We start from the raw sequence: 17,155 nt of genomic DNA on the forward strand, positions 1-17,155 counted from the left end.
TACGTCATTCTATACTTTGTAACTGTATAATTGCTTGTTAAAATCAACATAGAAACATAAAACTTTAACATAGTCTAATGTCCCTGATCAGGTAAATAAATTTAAAACACATAAAAATAACCTGGTTAGAGGTCCCGGTTTAGAATTATTTGACACTTGTTTGTTCATTTTTGTAGGAAGCTTTATTTTCATAAATGGACTGCACTAAAAGTTGTAGGGTTCACCCTCCCTGTTGCTTATGAAGCTAAAATGGATTTTAGCCGTGTTTGGTATTTTAGATGATTTACATTGTTGACTGTCTCTTGGGAATTAAAGATGGGGTAAGGTTTTCTCCAAACATAGGACATTTCTAACTTGAAATATTTTGAATCTTGATAGGACTCCCTTTGACTTTCTTCCTTTGTATGGATTTTTGAAATCAATACATACTTTTAGTGACAAAGTACTCCTATCTCTCTCTCTCTCTCTCTCTCTCTCATGTTTGATGTTTCACATTACTTTATGCCAGTTTCATCTGAGAACTCATTATCAAACATTCTGTCCAAGATTTTGTCATGCACCTCAACAAGAGATAATTTCTTGGCCTAGATATCATGGAATGTATATAAACTGCTCATCGCTACTTATGGTACTCTCCCTTTAGCCCAAGTGCAAAAGCAGTCAATATTTTCACCAAATATATCTGCATTTCTTAAACTAAATACATGTGTTGGCATTTTTTAATAATTTCAAATGTATAGCAATAAATAATTCCTGATATCACAGGCATATAGATCATGACACAATGTATCACAGGAATGGAGTCATTAAACCATTATGACACCATGTGTCATAGGTATATAGATCATGACACAGTGTATCACAGGAACAGTGGCATTAAATGATCATGACACCATGTATCACATGCACAGAGACATGCCTCATGTATCACAGGCACATGACACCATGCATCATAGGAATGGAGACATTAAACTGTTATGACACAATGTATCATGGGAATGGAGACATTAAACCATTATTACACAATGTATCACAGGAACAGAGACATTAAACCATGACACCTTATATCATTTAAACAGAGACATTAAATAAAACAGTCTCTTAACCGTTTTTATTACTGAATACATTTAGTCTTTGAAGTTTGAAAGTTGGTAATGGATTGTAGTGTGAGTCATACCATGCCTTCAGGCACAAACATTATAAAGGTAGTTACTGTGATCTCTATCAGTAAACACGTCTGGTAATAAAATTTAACTAGTAAGGTGAAAAATCACAGCTGACTTTAATGTGGTCTCTAATATGAAATTATTTTGAAGCCATGCATGACTTTCTTCAATAAGCAACATCTTTGCCCACTGTTTGAAAATTCGTATTTAAACTTTGTGTGATAGATTTGCAGTTAGTGTAAATGTTATATAAGCTGTTTGACGGATATTTCTTTAAAATTTAGGAAATATTTATTTTGAGAATTCAATTGATCAATGTTTATCCTTCCAACACCATTTATAGGATTTTACTGAAACTTTGAAGGCTAGATATGTGACTGTACAGGTTTTAATATTTACTTGTGCCTGTTTTGGAGTAAATTACTTGAAAAATTGTTGAAACAATTTTCTTTGCGAGAAATCATGAAAATATTATATATATTTGATACTTAATGTTATATTACTGCTGGGCATTCTGGTACTTAATTGCTCCAATGGTCTTGTTAGAGGGGGAGTGTTGTTTACCAATGATATAAAAGGATACATGCCAAAAGAACATGCCTGTAGGGTAGGGATATACATATCTGCTTTGACTGCATGTATTTCTAAATATCATATCTTGTCAATATTCATCAGACTTGAGGTTCTGTTACACTGGTATATGCTGGATTTTACCAACAAAATTTGCCACTGTACCAGAAAAAGATGAGGCTCTCAGTATCAGTACCAACAAACTGTAAAACATGTTTTAAATCTTGAAAGTTAACTGTCTCAACATCAGTGTCTGTAAGAAGTCGACTTATTCTTTTGATACAGTTGTATTCCCATATCCCTGCTGATTTTGATCAGTGATTGTCGGCAAAAAAACATCACCAGAAGGAGAGTTGACTTTTCTCTTTGATGGGTTGCAAAGGTTTGATATTTGATTCAAGATAGGATAATACAAGTTAAAGCGCTCCATTTTTTGTTTCATGGAAGTTAATTCAAGCAGTCACTTTCTGCTTCATTCTGTTTGTATTGATGAATCTGTAATCATGGCACCTTTTTTCAATAACATGAAACAAAACATTACTAATGATAAGTTACTCCAGTTCTGAGTACAAGTGCTGTAGATGAAGATGAATATAATGTTCTGATTTCATCTGATTACTCATCAGAGGTCTTTTCACCTTCTATGACACATATTTCAAATTCAGGCATGGAGAAATCAAGAACTACTGCAAAGAAACTGAGAACCAAGGAGTTTAGAAAGGGAAATCATCCTTGCCAAAGTTGCAACATAAGAAATTGATAAGCTAATTCTGCAAAAACCCTATGTAGGTATAATCACTGGAACACTTGGATTTGGACACAACATAATATAACTTGAAAGTGCTAGATGTTAAAGCACAATTGACCAAGTACTCACAATCACAAGATTATATAGTTCTCTACTTGACCTCTGGTCACAATTAGCATTTTCTTAAAAAAAACTTTACCTAATGGAAAATGACCTTCTAGAATGATCTAATGAGCCTTGTTTACTCACAACACAATAACCTGCAAATTTCACTTAGGAATCTCCAAAGCCCTGACCCAAATCAACATATTTACTACTTCTTGTTTACCTAAATAATAATCCTGATATTAAGCTCATACACATAGAGAATAAATTAGCTATGTATAAGTTGTTGACATAAATTAAATTAAAAAATAGAAAAAGTCAGTCAGGTCAAGCAGAAATTAACTCAATTTCGGACAAGGTCAAGTCTAGCTTACAATGTTACATTACAGTAGCATGTAATGAAATAAGATTTTTTTTAAAACAATTAAATTAAATGTATATAACACTTTATAAGTGAACTCTGAACCAGAATTTAATTGTGTGTGGATTAAGTTGGTGTCTGACAGTGACGATGTCGGAATGGGATTACACTTTAGTTTGTTCCACACATTATCATGAATTTTGTCATAGCTGTTACTCTGCAAATTTTTAAGTCAGCGTCATTAAATGTAGCTAAAAGTACCTAATTCATTTTAAATACTTCATATGCAATGATTTAATTACTTTTAGCAACTTTCATTAATGCTGACCTGATAAATTACTGAGTTGCAGATAGGTTGAAATTTGAGATGCTGTTTGGAACAAACTTAAGTATCAAATTGTTCACTTGGGATGCTGACCACAATGAATGCAGCTCCTGTAAAGGTAGAAACTCATTTGTTTCATTTTCTTACTCTTCAGTATTGTTTGCAACGTAATTTTCTCCACTCTATGCAAGTGATAAACCATGCATTGATGAGATTGTTTGATTAGAATTTGTATTGGTAAAATGTTGTCTTGTACCGACTTTTTCCATCCGTGCTGGTACTAGTGGCAACACTGTAAACATTTGCATTAATTCTACAAAGAAGAATTATCATTTTGTTTTCTTGTTTTTTGTGTGCTGAATATATCATTATGGACTTTCCATTTGTGTTGAATATATCATGATAAACTTTTCATTTGTTTCAGACTTCTTCAAATTCTCAGATGACATTACTGTCTATGAAGACTTGCAGACATTTTTACGTAAGAATGAACTCCAACTCTCTACCAACAGGCTGTACCATTTTTCTGTCAACATTTGCACTGGACTAAATTATTTGCACCAACAAAAGGTATTTATCAAAATCCCCAACATTCATGAATTCAGTGGAGAAATGTAATTCTTGAAAATACATTATTATTAACATTGAATTGATGTACACAATCAAAAATAGGTAATTTAACCAAATTTCATTTCATTTTCACTTCATCGCATTTCATTTGTGTTCATTCATCATTTCATTGGTGTTCATGCAGTATTACATTAGTGTTCATTCAGTATTGCATTGGTGTTCATTCATCATTTCATTAGTGTTCATTCATCATTTCATTGGTGTTCATTCAGTATTACATTTGTGTTCATTCAGCATTTCATTGGTGTTTATTCAATATTACATTGGTATTCATTCAGCATTTCATTGGTGTTCATCAGTATCACATTGGTGTTAAGTTATCATTTCATTGGTGTTCATTCAGTATTTCATTGGTGTTCATTCATCATTTCATTTGTGTTCATTCAGCATTTCATTGATGTTCATTCAGTAGTACATTGGTGTTCATTCAGTATTACATTGGTGTGGTGTTCATTGAGTATTACATTGGTGTTCATTCAGCATTTAATTGGTGTTCATTCAGTATCACATTGGTGTTTATCATTTCATTGGTGTTACATTAATGTTCATTCAGTATTACATTGGTGTTCATTCAGTATTTCATTGGTGTTTATTCAGTATTACATTGGTGTTCATTTATCATTTCATTGGTGTTCATTCAGTATTACATTTGTTTTCATTTAACATTTTATTTGTGTTTCGATTAGAGTCTATTTATAATGCTACATTTCAGCCATCATCTTGTCATGTTACATTTGCAGTCGGGGCCCCGAGTGGCCGAGTGGTCTAAAGCGCTCTTCATTACGGATCACTGCCATCTCACCTCTGTCTGTGGCGGTTTGAGTCTAAGATTCAGCCAATGTGGGTATGTGAGAAAGCTTGCCAGTAGCTTCTCGTGGGTCGGTGGTTCTTTCCGGGGTTTTCTCTGGTTCTTCCTCCACCATTAATACTGGCCGCCATATATAGCCTATCATGTGCTGCAAAATGGCATTAAACTCCACAACAACAACAACAACAACTACATTTGCAGTCACAGAGGTGCAGTTTCCTTTCCATTTTGTGTTCATTGTGAATTTGGAATACAATTTCCAAACTCCGGATTTCACTTGTTGATAGTATATATAGTATGTATGTAACAGTGTTTACGGGTACCTCAGCACAATAGTGACTAGTTGGTGCGAACTAGAAATAAAATTTTAAAAATGTAAATGATAGTACAGTAAAACCTGATTTGAGTAATGTCCACTGTGAGTAATATCCATTATGAGTAATGTCCACTAGGAATAACATCGACTAGGAGTAATGTCCACAATGAGTAATGTCCATCTTAAGTAACGTCCACTATGAGTAACATCCACTGTGAGTAACCAGCCATTATTTATAACCAAATTGTTGTGCATGGATTTCTGTGACTGTATAAATACATTGGTGTAAGTGGCTGCCAGCTAAATAAGACCATGATGCTTGGACAAACTATGTGTTTCATTGAATGATTGTATCTTCAAACTAGATATAATCACTTCAGGCCTTTTTGTAACCATGATTGTATCTTCAAACTAGATATAATCACTTCAGGCCTTTTTGTAACCATGATTGTATCTTCAAACTAGATATAATCACTTCAGGCCTTTTTGTAACCATGATTGTATCTTCAAACTAGATATAATCACTTCAGGCCTTTTTGTAACCATGATTGTATCTTCAAACCAGATATAATCACTTCAGGCCTTTTTGTAACCATGATTGTATCTTCAAACTAGATATAATCACTTCAGGCCTTTTTGTAACCATGATTGTATCTTCAAACCAGATATAATCACTTCAGGCCTTTTCGTAACCATGATTGTATCTTCAAACCAGATATAATCACTTCAGGCCTTTTTGTAACCATGATTGTATCTTCAAACCAGATATAATCACTTCAGAACTTTTTTAATCCTTTGTAACTAAATATAATCACCTCAAAACTTTTTTAATCCTTTGTAACCAGATAGAATTACTTCAGGCCTTTTAAAATCATTTGTAATCAGATATAATCACTTCAGGCCTTTTAGAATCCTTTGTAATCAGATATAATCACTTCAGGCCTTTTAAAATCCTTTGTAATCAGATATAATCACTTTAGGCCATTTAAAATCCTTTGTAATCAGATATAATCACTTCAGGCCTTTTAAAATCCTTTGTAATCAGATATAATCACTTCAGGTCTTTTAAAATCCTTTATAATCAGATATAATCACTTCAGGCCTTTTTAAATCCTTGTAACCAGATACAATCACTTTAGGCATTTTTAAATCCTTTGTAACCATGATTGTATCTCCAAACCAGATATAATCACTGTAGGCATTTTTAGATCTTTTGTAACTATAATTGTATCTTCAGACCAGATATAATCACTTCAGGCCTTTTTAAATCCTTTGTAACCAAATACAATCACTTCAGGCCTTTTTAAATTCTTTGTAACCATGATTGTATCTTCAGACCAGATATAATCACTTCAGGCCTTTTTAAATCCTTTGTAACCATAATTGTATTTTCAAACCAGATATAATCACTTCAGGCCTTTTTAAATCCTTTGTAACCAAATACAATCACTTCAGGCCTTTTTAAATTCTTTGTAACCATGATTGTATCTTCAAACCAGATATAATCACTTCAGGCCTTTTTAAATCTTTTGTAACCATAATTGTATCTTCAAACCAGATATAATCACTTCAGGCCTTTTTAAATCCTTTGTAACCATAATTGTATTTTCAAACCAAATATAATCACTTCAGGTCTTTTTAAATCCTTTGTAGCCAGATATAATCACTTCAGGCCTTTTTAAATCCTTTGTAACCAAATACAATCACTTTATGCCTTTTTAAATTCTTTGTAACCTTTATTGTATCTTCAAACCAGATATAATCACTTCAGGTCTTTTTAAATCTTTTGTAACCATAATTGTATCTTCAAACCAGATATAATCACTTCAGGTCTTTTTAAATCCTTTGTAACCAGATATAATCACTTCAGGCCTTTTTAAATCCTTTGTAACCAAATACAATCACTTCATGCCTTTTTAAGTTCTTTGTAACCATGATTGTATCTTCGAACCAGATAAAATCAGTTCAGGCCTTTTTAAATCTTTTGTAACCATAATTGTATCTTCAAACCAGATATAATCACTTCAGGTCTTTTTAAATCCTTTGTAACCAGATATAACCATTTCAGACCTTTTTAAATCCTTTGTAACCAGATATAATCACTTCAGGCCTTTCTAAATCCTTTGTAACCAGATACAATCACTCCAGGTGTTCTTAAATCCTTTTTAAGCATGATTGTATCTTCAAACCAGATATAATCACTTCAGGCCTTTTTAAATCCTTTGTAACTGCAATTGTATCTTCAAACCAGATATAATTACTTCAGGCCTTTTTAAATCCTTTGTAACCATAATTTCTGAAGACAATCTGCTAGCAGAGTGCAGATTGTTTTAAACTGAGAGGCATAAACAAATGAGGGAAAAATTTGAGCCTGATTACTGGTTTTGATCAGTTTGTACAGTAAAGTTGTATTCCACAGAAGATAAATCAGACAAGGCACAGACTGCCATTTTAGTTCCATAGTCATAAAGATCCCTGTTATGATTAACCATTCTATCTCCAAGTGATTAGCAACCATGGATACACATGGTCAGTTCAGAGGTTTGTATTGTTTGTTTATCAGGTGTGAAAACCCACACAATACTGATAATGACATAATGTGAAATCTTCTCCTCCTTCTTTCACTGTAGTGCAATGAGTACTGATATAAATCATTTATCTGTAGACTTCCAGTACATATAGAGGTCTTTGTTTGTTTCTTTTAATAAGTTATATGCTTTTTCTGGATGAGTTATTATTAAGGTCTATAGTTTCTCTTACTTTTATTGTTGTTAAAATATGCACTCAGGCCCATATGTACTGAGGTCAGAGATCTCATCTTCAATTTGCCTTTTCACATCTAATACATCCTTTTCTTATTGAGTTGATCCATTTGTTATTTATAATATGGACGACTTCAGTTTTTCTTTCAGCTGTGAAAAAATGTGTAGCTGACTTTAAAATGTATGGTCATGATAATTAAGTGTTACCATATAGTTCATTTTTTGATTCATATGCCACAGTGCTGATAAACTATGTGTGAACTTAAGAGAAACATTAAAATATTTATAGATGACATAATATTAATGCTATAAATGTTAAACTCTTGTCTTCATTGGCAGATTTTATTTTATATTTCATTTCATTCAAATACAAAATGTACAGCTACAGGTGATGATATCATCAAATCAGTACTAGTTGTTTGAAAAATTTTATGTTAGAAAAATGCCATGGCTTGTAAGAGGTGAAAAAAATTCAGTAGTGCAAAATATACAGAATCAAGCAAAGGGCTTTCAACAATGGAGATTTGGTGAAAGCTCGAAATACAGGTAAATAATGTCTAAAATGATTAATGAAATTCATTTGCATTTTCATTTCGTTTTCAGTTATCATTCTGCATTTTCATTCATTCTGTATTTAATTTGCATTCATTCTGCATTCAGCCTGTAATTTTTTGTAAAACATGTTTTACTAAATATATTGTTTGCTGTATGAATAATAATCACAGCTCATGATACCAATTCTGAGTGTCAACTCATTTGGAATCAGGAAAATTTGCAGAGCTCCAGTACAAAACTAGAAGGCATGAAAACTTTTGGACAGGGTAGTGTATTCAATGTATTTTCTATTAGTCATTGAAAAAAGTTTGATTTTCATATTTTAAAAAACTTGTTAATATTAAAACATTTTGAATATATTTTAAAAACTTTCTTTGCATGCTTTTTACTCTTTTTTTTTGTCATGGGTGTCCAGAAGTGCATATCAGACTAAGTGCTTGAGGGGACTTGTGTGTAAATTCAGTGCTTTGTTATAGGCATATCCAAAAGTGTATATCCTGGTCAGTGCTTAAGGGGACTTGTGTGTAAATTCAGTGCTTTGTTATAGGCATATCCAAAAGTGTGTATCCTGGTCAGTGCTTAAGGAGGCTTGTGGGTTAACTCATTGCTTTGTCATGTACATCCAAAAGTACATATCAGGCTCAGTGCTTAAAGGGCCTCCTGGGTTCTCTTTTTTTTTCATGGTCATTAGGCTCAATGGTTAAGGAAAGTGTGTTTCAGGCTCAGTGCTTAAGGGGACTTGTGTGTTATCTCAGTGTTTTGTTAAAGGTATATCCAAAAATGTGTATCCGGCTCAGTGCTTAAGGGGACTTGTATGTTAACTCATTGCTTTGTTATAGGTATATCCCAAAGTGTGTAACCTGGTCAGTGCTTAAGGGGACTTGTATGTTAACTCAGTGCTTTGTCATGGGCATCCAAAGTGTGTATCAGGCTCAGTGCTTAAGGGGACTTGTATGTTAACTCATTGCTTTGTCATGGGCATCCAAAAGTGTGTATCCTGGTCAGTGCTTAAGGGGACTTGTATGTTAACTCATTGCTTTGTTATAGGTATATCCCAAAGTGTGTAACCTGGTCAGTGCTTAAGGGGACTTGTATGTTAACACATTGCTTTGTCATGGGCATCCAAAAGTGTGTATCCTGGTCAGTGCTTAAGGGGACTTGTATGTTAACTCATTGCTTTGTCATGGACATCTAGATAGCATAGACCCTGATGTGCCATATATACCCACCTATAAGTCAGGTCCAATTTGCAAACACCGTAGACCCTGATGTGCCATATATATTCACCTATAAGTCAATTCCTACTGCAAACAACATAGACCCTGGTGTGCCATATATACCCACCTATAAGTCAGGTCCAGCTGCAAACAACATAGACCCTGATGTGCCATATATACCCACCTAAAAGTCAGGTCCAGCTGCAAACAACATAGACCCTGGTGTGCCATATATACCCACCTATAAGTCAGGTCCAACTGCAAACAGCATAGACCCTGATGTGCCATATATACCCACCTATAAGTCAGGTCCAACTGCAAACAACATAGACCCTGATGTGCCATATATACCCACCTATAAGTCAGGTCCAACTGCAAACAGCATAGACCCAGATGTGCCATATATACCCACGTATAAGTCAGGTCCATCTGCAAACAACATAGACCCTGGTGTGCCATATATACCCACCTATAAGTCAGGTCCAACTGCAAACAGCATAGACCCTGATGTGCCATATATACCCACCTATAGGTCAGGTCCAACTGCAAACAACATAGACCCTGCTGTGCCATATATACCCACCTATAAGTCAGGTCCAACTGCAAACAACATAGACCCTGATGTGCCATATATACCCACCTATAAGTCAGGTCCAACTTGCAAACAACATAGACCCTGATGTGCCATATATACCCACCTATAAGTCAGGTCCAACTGCATAAAACATAGACCCTGATGTGCCATATATACCCACATGTAAATCAGGTCCAACTTGCAACAACGTAGACCCTGATGTGCCATATATACCCACCTAAAAGTCAGGTCCAGCTGCAAACAGCATAGACCCTGATGCACCATATATACCCACCTATAAGTCAGTTCCAACTGCGAACAACATAGACCCTGATGTGCCATATATACCCATGTATAAATCAGGTCAAACTGCAAACAACATAGACCCTGGTGTGCCATATATACCCACATGTAAGTCAGGTCCAACTTGCAACAATATAGACCCTGATGTGCCATATATACCCACCTAAAAGTCAGGTCCAGCTGCAAACAGCATAGACCCTGATGCACCATATATACCCATCTATAAGTCAGGTCCAACTGCAAACAACATAGACCCTGATGTGCCATATATACCCACCTATAAGTCAGGTCCAACTGCAAACAGGATAGACCCTGATGTGCCATATATACCCACCTATAGGTCAGGTCCAACTGCAAACAACATAGACCCTGATGTGCCATATATACCCACCTATAAGTCAGGTCCAACTGCAAACAACATAGACCCTGATGTGCCATATATACCCACCTATAAGTCAGGTCCAACTGCAAACAGCATAGACCCTGATGTGCCATGTATACCCACCTATAGGTCAGGTCCAACTGCAAACAACATAGACCCTGATGTGCCATATATACCCACCTATAAGTCAGGTCCAACTGCAAACAACATAGACCCTGATGTGCCATATATACCCACATATAAGTCAGGTCCAACTGCAAACAGCATAGACCCTCATGTGCCATGTATACCCACCTATAGGTCAGGTCCAACTGCAAACGACATAGACCCTGCTGTGCCATATATACCCACGTATAAGTCAGGTTCAACTTGCAAACACATAGACCCTGATGTGCCATATATACCCACCTATAAGTCAGGTTCAACTTGCAAACAACATAGACCCTGATGTGCCATATATACGCACATATAGGTCGGGTCTAACTTGCAAACAACATAGACCCTGATGTGCCATATATACGCACACATAAGTCAGGTCCAACTTGCAAACATCATAGACCCTGATGTGCCATATATACCCACCTTTAAGTCAAGTCCAACAGCAAACAACATAGACCCTGATGTGCCATATATACCCACGTATAAGTCAGGTCCAACTTGCAAACAACATAGACCCTGATGTGCCATATATACCCAGCTTTAAGTCAGGTCCAAGTGCAAACAATGTAGACCCTGATGTGCCATATATACCCACCTATAAGTCAGGTCCAGCTGCAAACAACATAGACCCTGATGTGCCATATATATACAAATATAAGTCAGGTCCAACTGCAAACAACATAGACCCTGGTGTGCCATATATACCCACGTATAAGTTAGGTCCAACTTGCAAAAACATAGACCCTGATGTGCCATATATACCCACCTATAAGTCAGGTTCAACTTGCAAACAACATAGACCCTGATGTGCCATATATACGCACGTACAAGTCAGGTCCAACTTGCAAACAACATCAACCCTGATGTGCCATATATACCCCCATATAAGTCAGGTCCAACTTGCAAACAACATAGACCCTGATGTGCCATATATGCGCACATATAAGTCAGGTCCAACTTGCAAACAACATAGACCCTGATGTGCCATATATACCCACGTATAAGTCAGGTCAAACTTGCAAACAACGTAGACCCTGATGTGCCATATATACCCACCTATAAGTCAGGTCCAACTGCAAACAAGATAGACCCTGATGTGCCATATATACCCACTTATAAGTCAGGTCCAACTGCAAACAACATATACCCTGATGTGCCATATATACCCACCTATAAGTCAGGTCCAACTGCAAACAACATAGACCTTGATGTGCCATATATACCCACGTATAAGTCAAGTCCAACTGCAAACAACATAGACCCTGATGTGCCATATATACCCACCTATAAGTCAGGTTCAACTGCGAACAACATAGACCCTGATGTGCCATATATACCCATGTATAAATCAGGTCCAACTGCAAACAACATAGACCCTGCTGTGCCAAATATACCCACATATAAGTCAGGTCCAACTGCAAACAACATAGACCCTGATGTACCATATATACCCACATATAAGTCAAGTCCAACTTGCAAACAACATCAACCCTGATGTGCCATATATACCCACCTATAAGTCAGGTCCAACTTGCAAACAACATAGGCCTTGATGTGCCATATATCCACATATAGGGGCCCTGAGTGGCCGAGTTTTCTAAAGCGCTGTCCGTTACGGATCACTGCCATCTCACCTCTATCTGCGTGTGTTCGAGTCTTGGATTCGGCTAATGTGGATATGTGAGAAGGCTTGCCAGTAGCTTCTCGTGGGTCAGTGGTTCTTTCCTGGGTTCTTCCTCCACCATTAATACTGGCCGCCATGTATAGCCTATCATGTGCTGAAAAATGGCGTTAGACCCTACAACAACAACAACAACAATACCCACATATAAGTCAGGTCCAACTTGCAAACAACATAGACCCTGATGTGCCATCACATAATGTGCAGTAAGTTTATGGTCTGTGTTTGTTCTGCTAACTAATCCTAACAAACTGCATAGACCCAGATTCTGTCAGCAAATTATGCAATGGCAGATCTAGGTCAATGCAGTTTTCACTTGGATCTGACTTACAGATGGATATATAAGGTAGTCATGTATATGTTGAAGAGCAAGTTTGAACTAGTACATATCTTACAATTTTCTTTTTAAAGTAAGATTTTGCAATATGTTCGAAATAAGAAAGAATAAAAATTTAGGATTTAAGAAGAATTAATTTGTAATTAAACTTTGTTGTTTGTTCTAGATCCTGCACAGGTTGCTGCGAGCAAAGAGCATATATATAGACAAGAAAATGGTCACCAAGATTGGAGACCTAGAGTGGGCACAGCAAGCAGACAACATTTCAGATCAACAGGTCAGACATTACATTCTGATTTCAGCAGTGAAAAGTTTTAAATAATTATATAGAAATTAAAGTAAATATTTTCCAAATTCTAAAAATTGATTACATCAAGTGTAAAAGGGAAAAACATTTCATTCGTCTTACACACTGTACTTCGTTTGTCGTACACACTGTACTTCATATGTCTTAGACATTTTACTTCATTTGTCTTACACATTGTACTTCATTTGTCTTACACATTGTGCTTCATTTGTCTTACACATTGTACTTCATTTGTCTTTCACACTGTTCTTCAGCATTGTTAGATTTAACCATTTGTTATCAGTTGCACACAGGTCTGTCCCAAAAATTATGAAGAAAGTGATTTATCGCAGCGAAATTCATGATTTATTTAACTGCTGCTTGGTTCAAATTTGTAGAACTTGGAAAAATGTTATTCTTTTGCTTCCAGAGGTGGACAATAGATTAGTCAAACTAATTTCTTGAGAAATTTCATTTGAAATCATTACTTATATAAGATACCATGTTTGTACTAAAAGGTATAAATTTATTTCTACCAGCAATTGCTTACATATATTTCACCATCATGTAAAATTTCAGCAGGATTATGTTTGTCTCCAAATGGCATTGCCATTTATGGTACCTGTGAGGACTGCAAGAATATATTTTTGGTTGTTTTGATGAAAATTTCCCCTTTTGAGTGGTTGTTTGGATGAAAATGTCCCCTTTTGTGTGGTTGTTTTGATGAAAATTTCTCATTTTGAGTGGTTGTTTTGATGAAATGCTTCACCTTTGAGTGGTTGTTTTAATGAAATGTTTTCCCCTTTTAAGTGGTTGTTTTGATAAAAATTTCCCCTTTTGAGTGGTTGTTTTGATGAAAATTTCCCCTTTTGTGTGGTTGTTTTGATGAAAATTTCTCATTTGAGTGGTTGTTCTCGACACAGCAGTTCCCTATTGTACTTTGATGAAATGTTTCCTCTGTTGAGTGGTAGCTCTGTATGCTATAGTTGAACTCTTTACATTTTATGAAAATTTTGTCACTGTTGGGTATAAAATGAATAACAAGTACAGTGTATCAAGAATCAGAACTGAACAGAATAAGAATAAGTATCAAGAAAGAAATAACCCTGCTTTGAAGTGAATAAATGTGTTTTTGCTCTTTAAGATGTTTGCTCTTGCAAATTAAAATCTTAACGCACAACTTGAAATATTGTGGATATCATATCATTAATAACATTGATATGACCTCATTTGTTACCAAAGTCTTGAGTTACGACGTTGGTATAACCTCACTTGGTATGACTTCACTTTTATCAAAGCCTGGAGTTGTGAACTGAGAGAAAAATGGTATGTAAAATGATGTTTTTGTTGTCTGTCACTTACTTAATTGAGAAAAATAAAAATGCTTATACCATGTTAATAATCACAATAATAGGCCCATGTACAATGGTATTCAGCAAAGGAAATTTTAATGCCTTAAATTGGCCTTGCAGGCTTTCTGTTGTGGAAACTGATGTAATCACAATGACAGTGTCACACTGAATAAATTCCAACCTATACTTTACTTTTCATTTTTAGCTCTGCTAGTCAATTTTGATGCCCTTCTGCCCATCATTCAAGTTTGTTATGGCTACTCCTCCTCAACTTGATTGACATGAAACTATGCATACATTTAAGAAAATATTGCTGCTCAGACATCTAATATAACCACCAAGTCAGCCATTTTGACAGTTTTATTATTGCTGTTGAATGGATGGTCATATCAGAATAGGGTTTCAATGAAAAACTTCTTATGACGTTTAATTGGTCCCAAATGAAATAGTGCTGATCTGATTTCCAATATGGCCAATATATCTGCTATGTTCAAAATCTTGTTATTTCTCTTTTCACGAAAATAATTTATATGATGTCTTGTTTGTTCTAATTGTAAATGGTGGAATTCTGGCAACCAGTACAGCTGTGATAGCAGCCATCTTGAATTTTTTTTATTACTACTCATTCTGAACAGAGTCATATCAGCAAAGCATATTCACCAAAAGATTTCTTATCATGTCTAGTTGATTCTAAATGAAAATGGTTCTGCTTGGACATCAACTATAGCCACCAGTCATCGCTACTCCACCTAAATGGATGGTCATATCAACATAGGGTTTTTATTAAAAGACATTATGTGATGTCTAGTTGGTCCTAAATGAAAATGGTTCTGATCTAACAGCATTATGGCCACCATAGCAGCCACATTGAAAATTTTGCTATTGATACTCCATCTAAATAGAAGGTCATATCAGCGTGGTGTTTTCACCCGAATAATTACGATATTTAGTTGGTCATAAATGGAAATGGTGCTAATCTGACCTCAAATCTGGTCAGCCATTTTGAAAACCTTTTAGTTGCTACTCCTTGATGGAAAGTCATTTGGAGAGGTGGTTTTCACCAGAAGACTTATGATGTCTAGTTAGTCCTGAATGAAAATGGTGCTAATCAGACATCCAGTATGGCCACCAAGATGGCCATCTTGAAAATCTTGTGATTGTTACTTCTTCAAAGTTGATGATCTTATCAACATAGTGTTTTAACCAAAAGACTTCCTGTGATATCTAGTTGGTCATAAATGAAAATGGTTTCTCTCTCAGACATCCAGTATGGCTGCCACAATAAACATTTTGAAAATCTTGTCACTAATTCTTCTGAATGGATGGTCTTAATGATATGGGTCTTCACCAAAAGACTTCTAATGGTCCCTGGTTTGACCTAAATGAAAATGGTGCTGATCTGTTCTTTGGTTTGACTGTCACAGCAGCTAATTCAAAAGTCCTATTGCTTAAGATTACACAGATGGTTTCAGCACTCAGCAGTTAAAAAAAAGAAATCGTCTTATCATTAATTCCTGGAAATTCTTTTTGAACAGTAGAAAGTCAGTTCATTTGAGAGATCCTTGTTGACTAAGTCCCAAACACTGGAAGCAGTAACTATCATTCTTGGAATGTAGTGGAATCAGTAAACATGCCCCATTGATATTCATTCATTTCTACCATCCCATTGACTATCTGGCAAAGTTACGGTCAAGGTCTTCTGAAAGTAAAAGCTTACATGTATTTGTACCAGGCAGGGGAGCAGGGAAAACATAATTCCTTGAAACGTCTTGTTAAATTGTTAGCATACTGTAAGACCTTAAGAATATGTAGCTTCTTTAATCAGGAACTTAAAATTTCAGGTAACACTGCCAGATGACTATCACAGATGGTTGGCACCGGAATCTCTTCTGTATGGCAAATTTTCACTCCATTCTGATGTGTAAGTTTATTGTTTGCAATTTGACAAACTGTTTGCAGAGTACCAGTAGATACTAGGATTCGATGTTTGCAGTGTACAATTAGATAATAGGACTGCATGTTTGTAATGTACCATTAGATAATAGAACTGTAAGTTTGTAATGTACCATTAGATGATAGGAATGAAAGTTTGTAATGTACCATTAGATAATAGGACTGTAAGTTTGTAATGTACCATTAGATAATAGGACCGTAAGTTTGTAATGTACCATTAGATAATAGGACTGTAAGTTTGTAATGTACCATTAGATAATAGGATTCAATGTATATAGTATATAATTTATGCCAGAAATGCTTTGACAATGATACAGATTGTCATCATGTACATTTCCATAGTATCATATTTAATTTGAAATTGACATAATTTGTTCTGGTATAGTAGTCAGTTGGTATTCTTTTTTCATTAAAATTAGGTCCTTGTTTAGAATAAAATAATATTTAAAATCTAACCAATTTGCAGTTTAGCATTGCGAGAGTTTCATCAGTATTTTTTGTTGTGCATGTATTCTCAGACAGAAATGACTTGTGCCTATAGAATTTTACATTTTGACTTAAAATT

The 17,155-nt window shown here is 35.3% G+C and overlaps 1 protein-coding gene across 2 annotated transcripts in view; it reads left to right on the forward strand.

The window, feature by feature from the left end:
* LOC149806580 (uncharacterized) overlaps window positions 1-17,155 on the forward strand; it is a 62,361-nt gene that overhangs the window by 32,294 nt on the left and 12,912 nt on the right. For both annotated transcript variants that reach the window (XM_089954927.1, XM_089954937.1), the window contains 3 exons: window positions 3,700-3,845; window positions 13,166-13,276; window positions 16,479-16,558. In XM_089954927.1, the coding sequence (XP_089811053.1) occupies window positions 3,700-3,845; window positions 13,166-13,276; window positions 16,479-16,558 (337 nt within the window). The remainder of the gene's footprint in view (window positions 1-3,699; window positions 3,846-13,165; window positions 13,277-16,478; window positions 16,559-17,155) is intronic.

This window comes from Sinohyriopsis cumingii, chromosome 1 (genome assembly GCF_028554795.1).
Source record: "Sinohyriopsis cumingii isolate HCF-2022 chromosome 1, ASM2855479v2, whole genome shotgun sequence".
NCBI lineage: Eukaryota > Metazoa > Mollusca > Bivalvia > Unionida > Unionidae > Sinohyriopsis > Sinohyriopsis cumingii.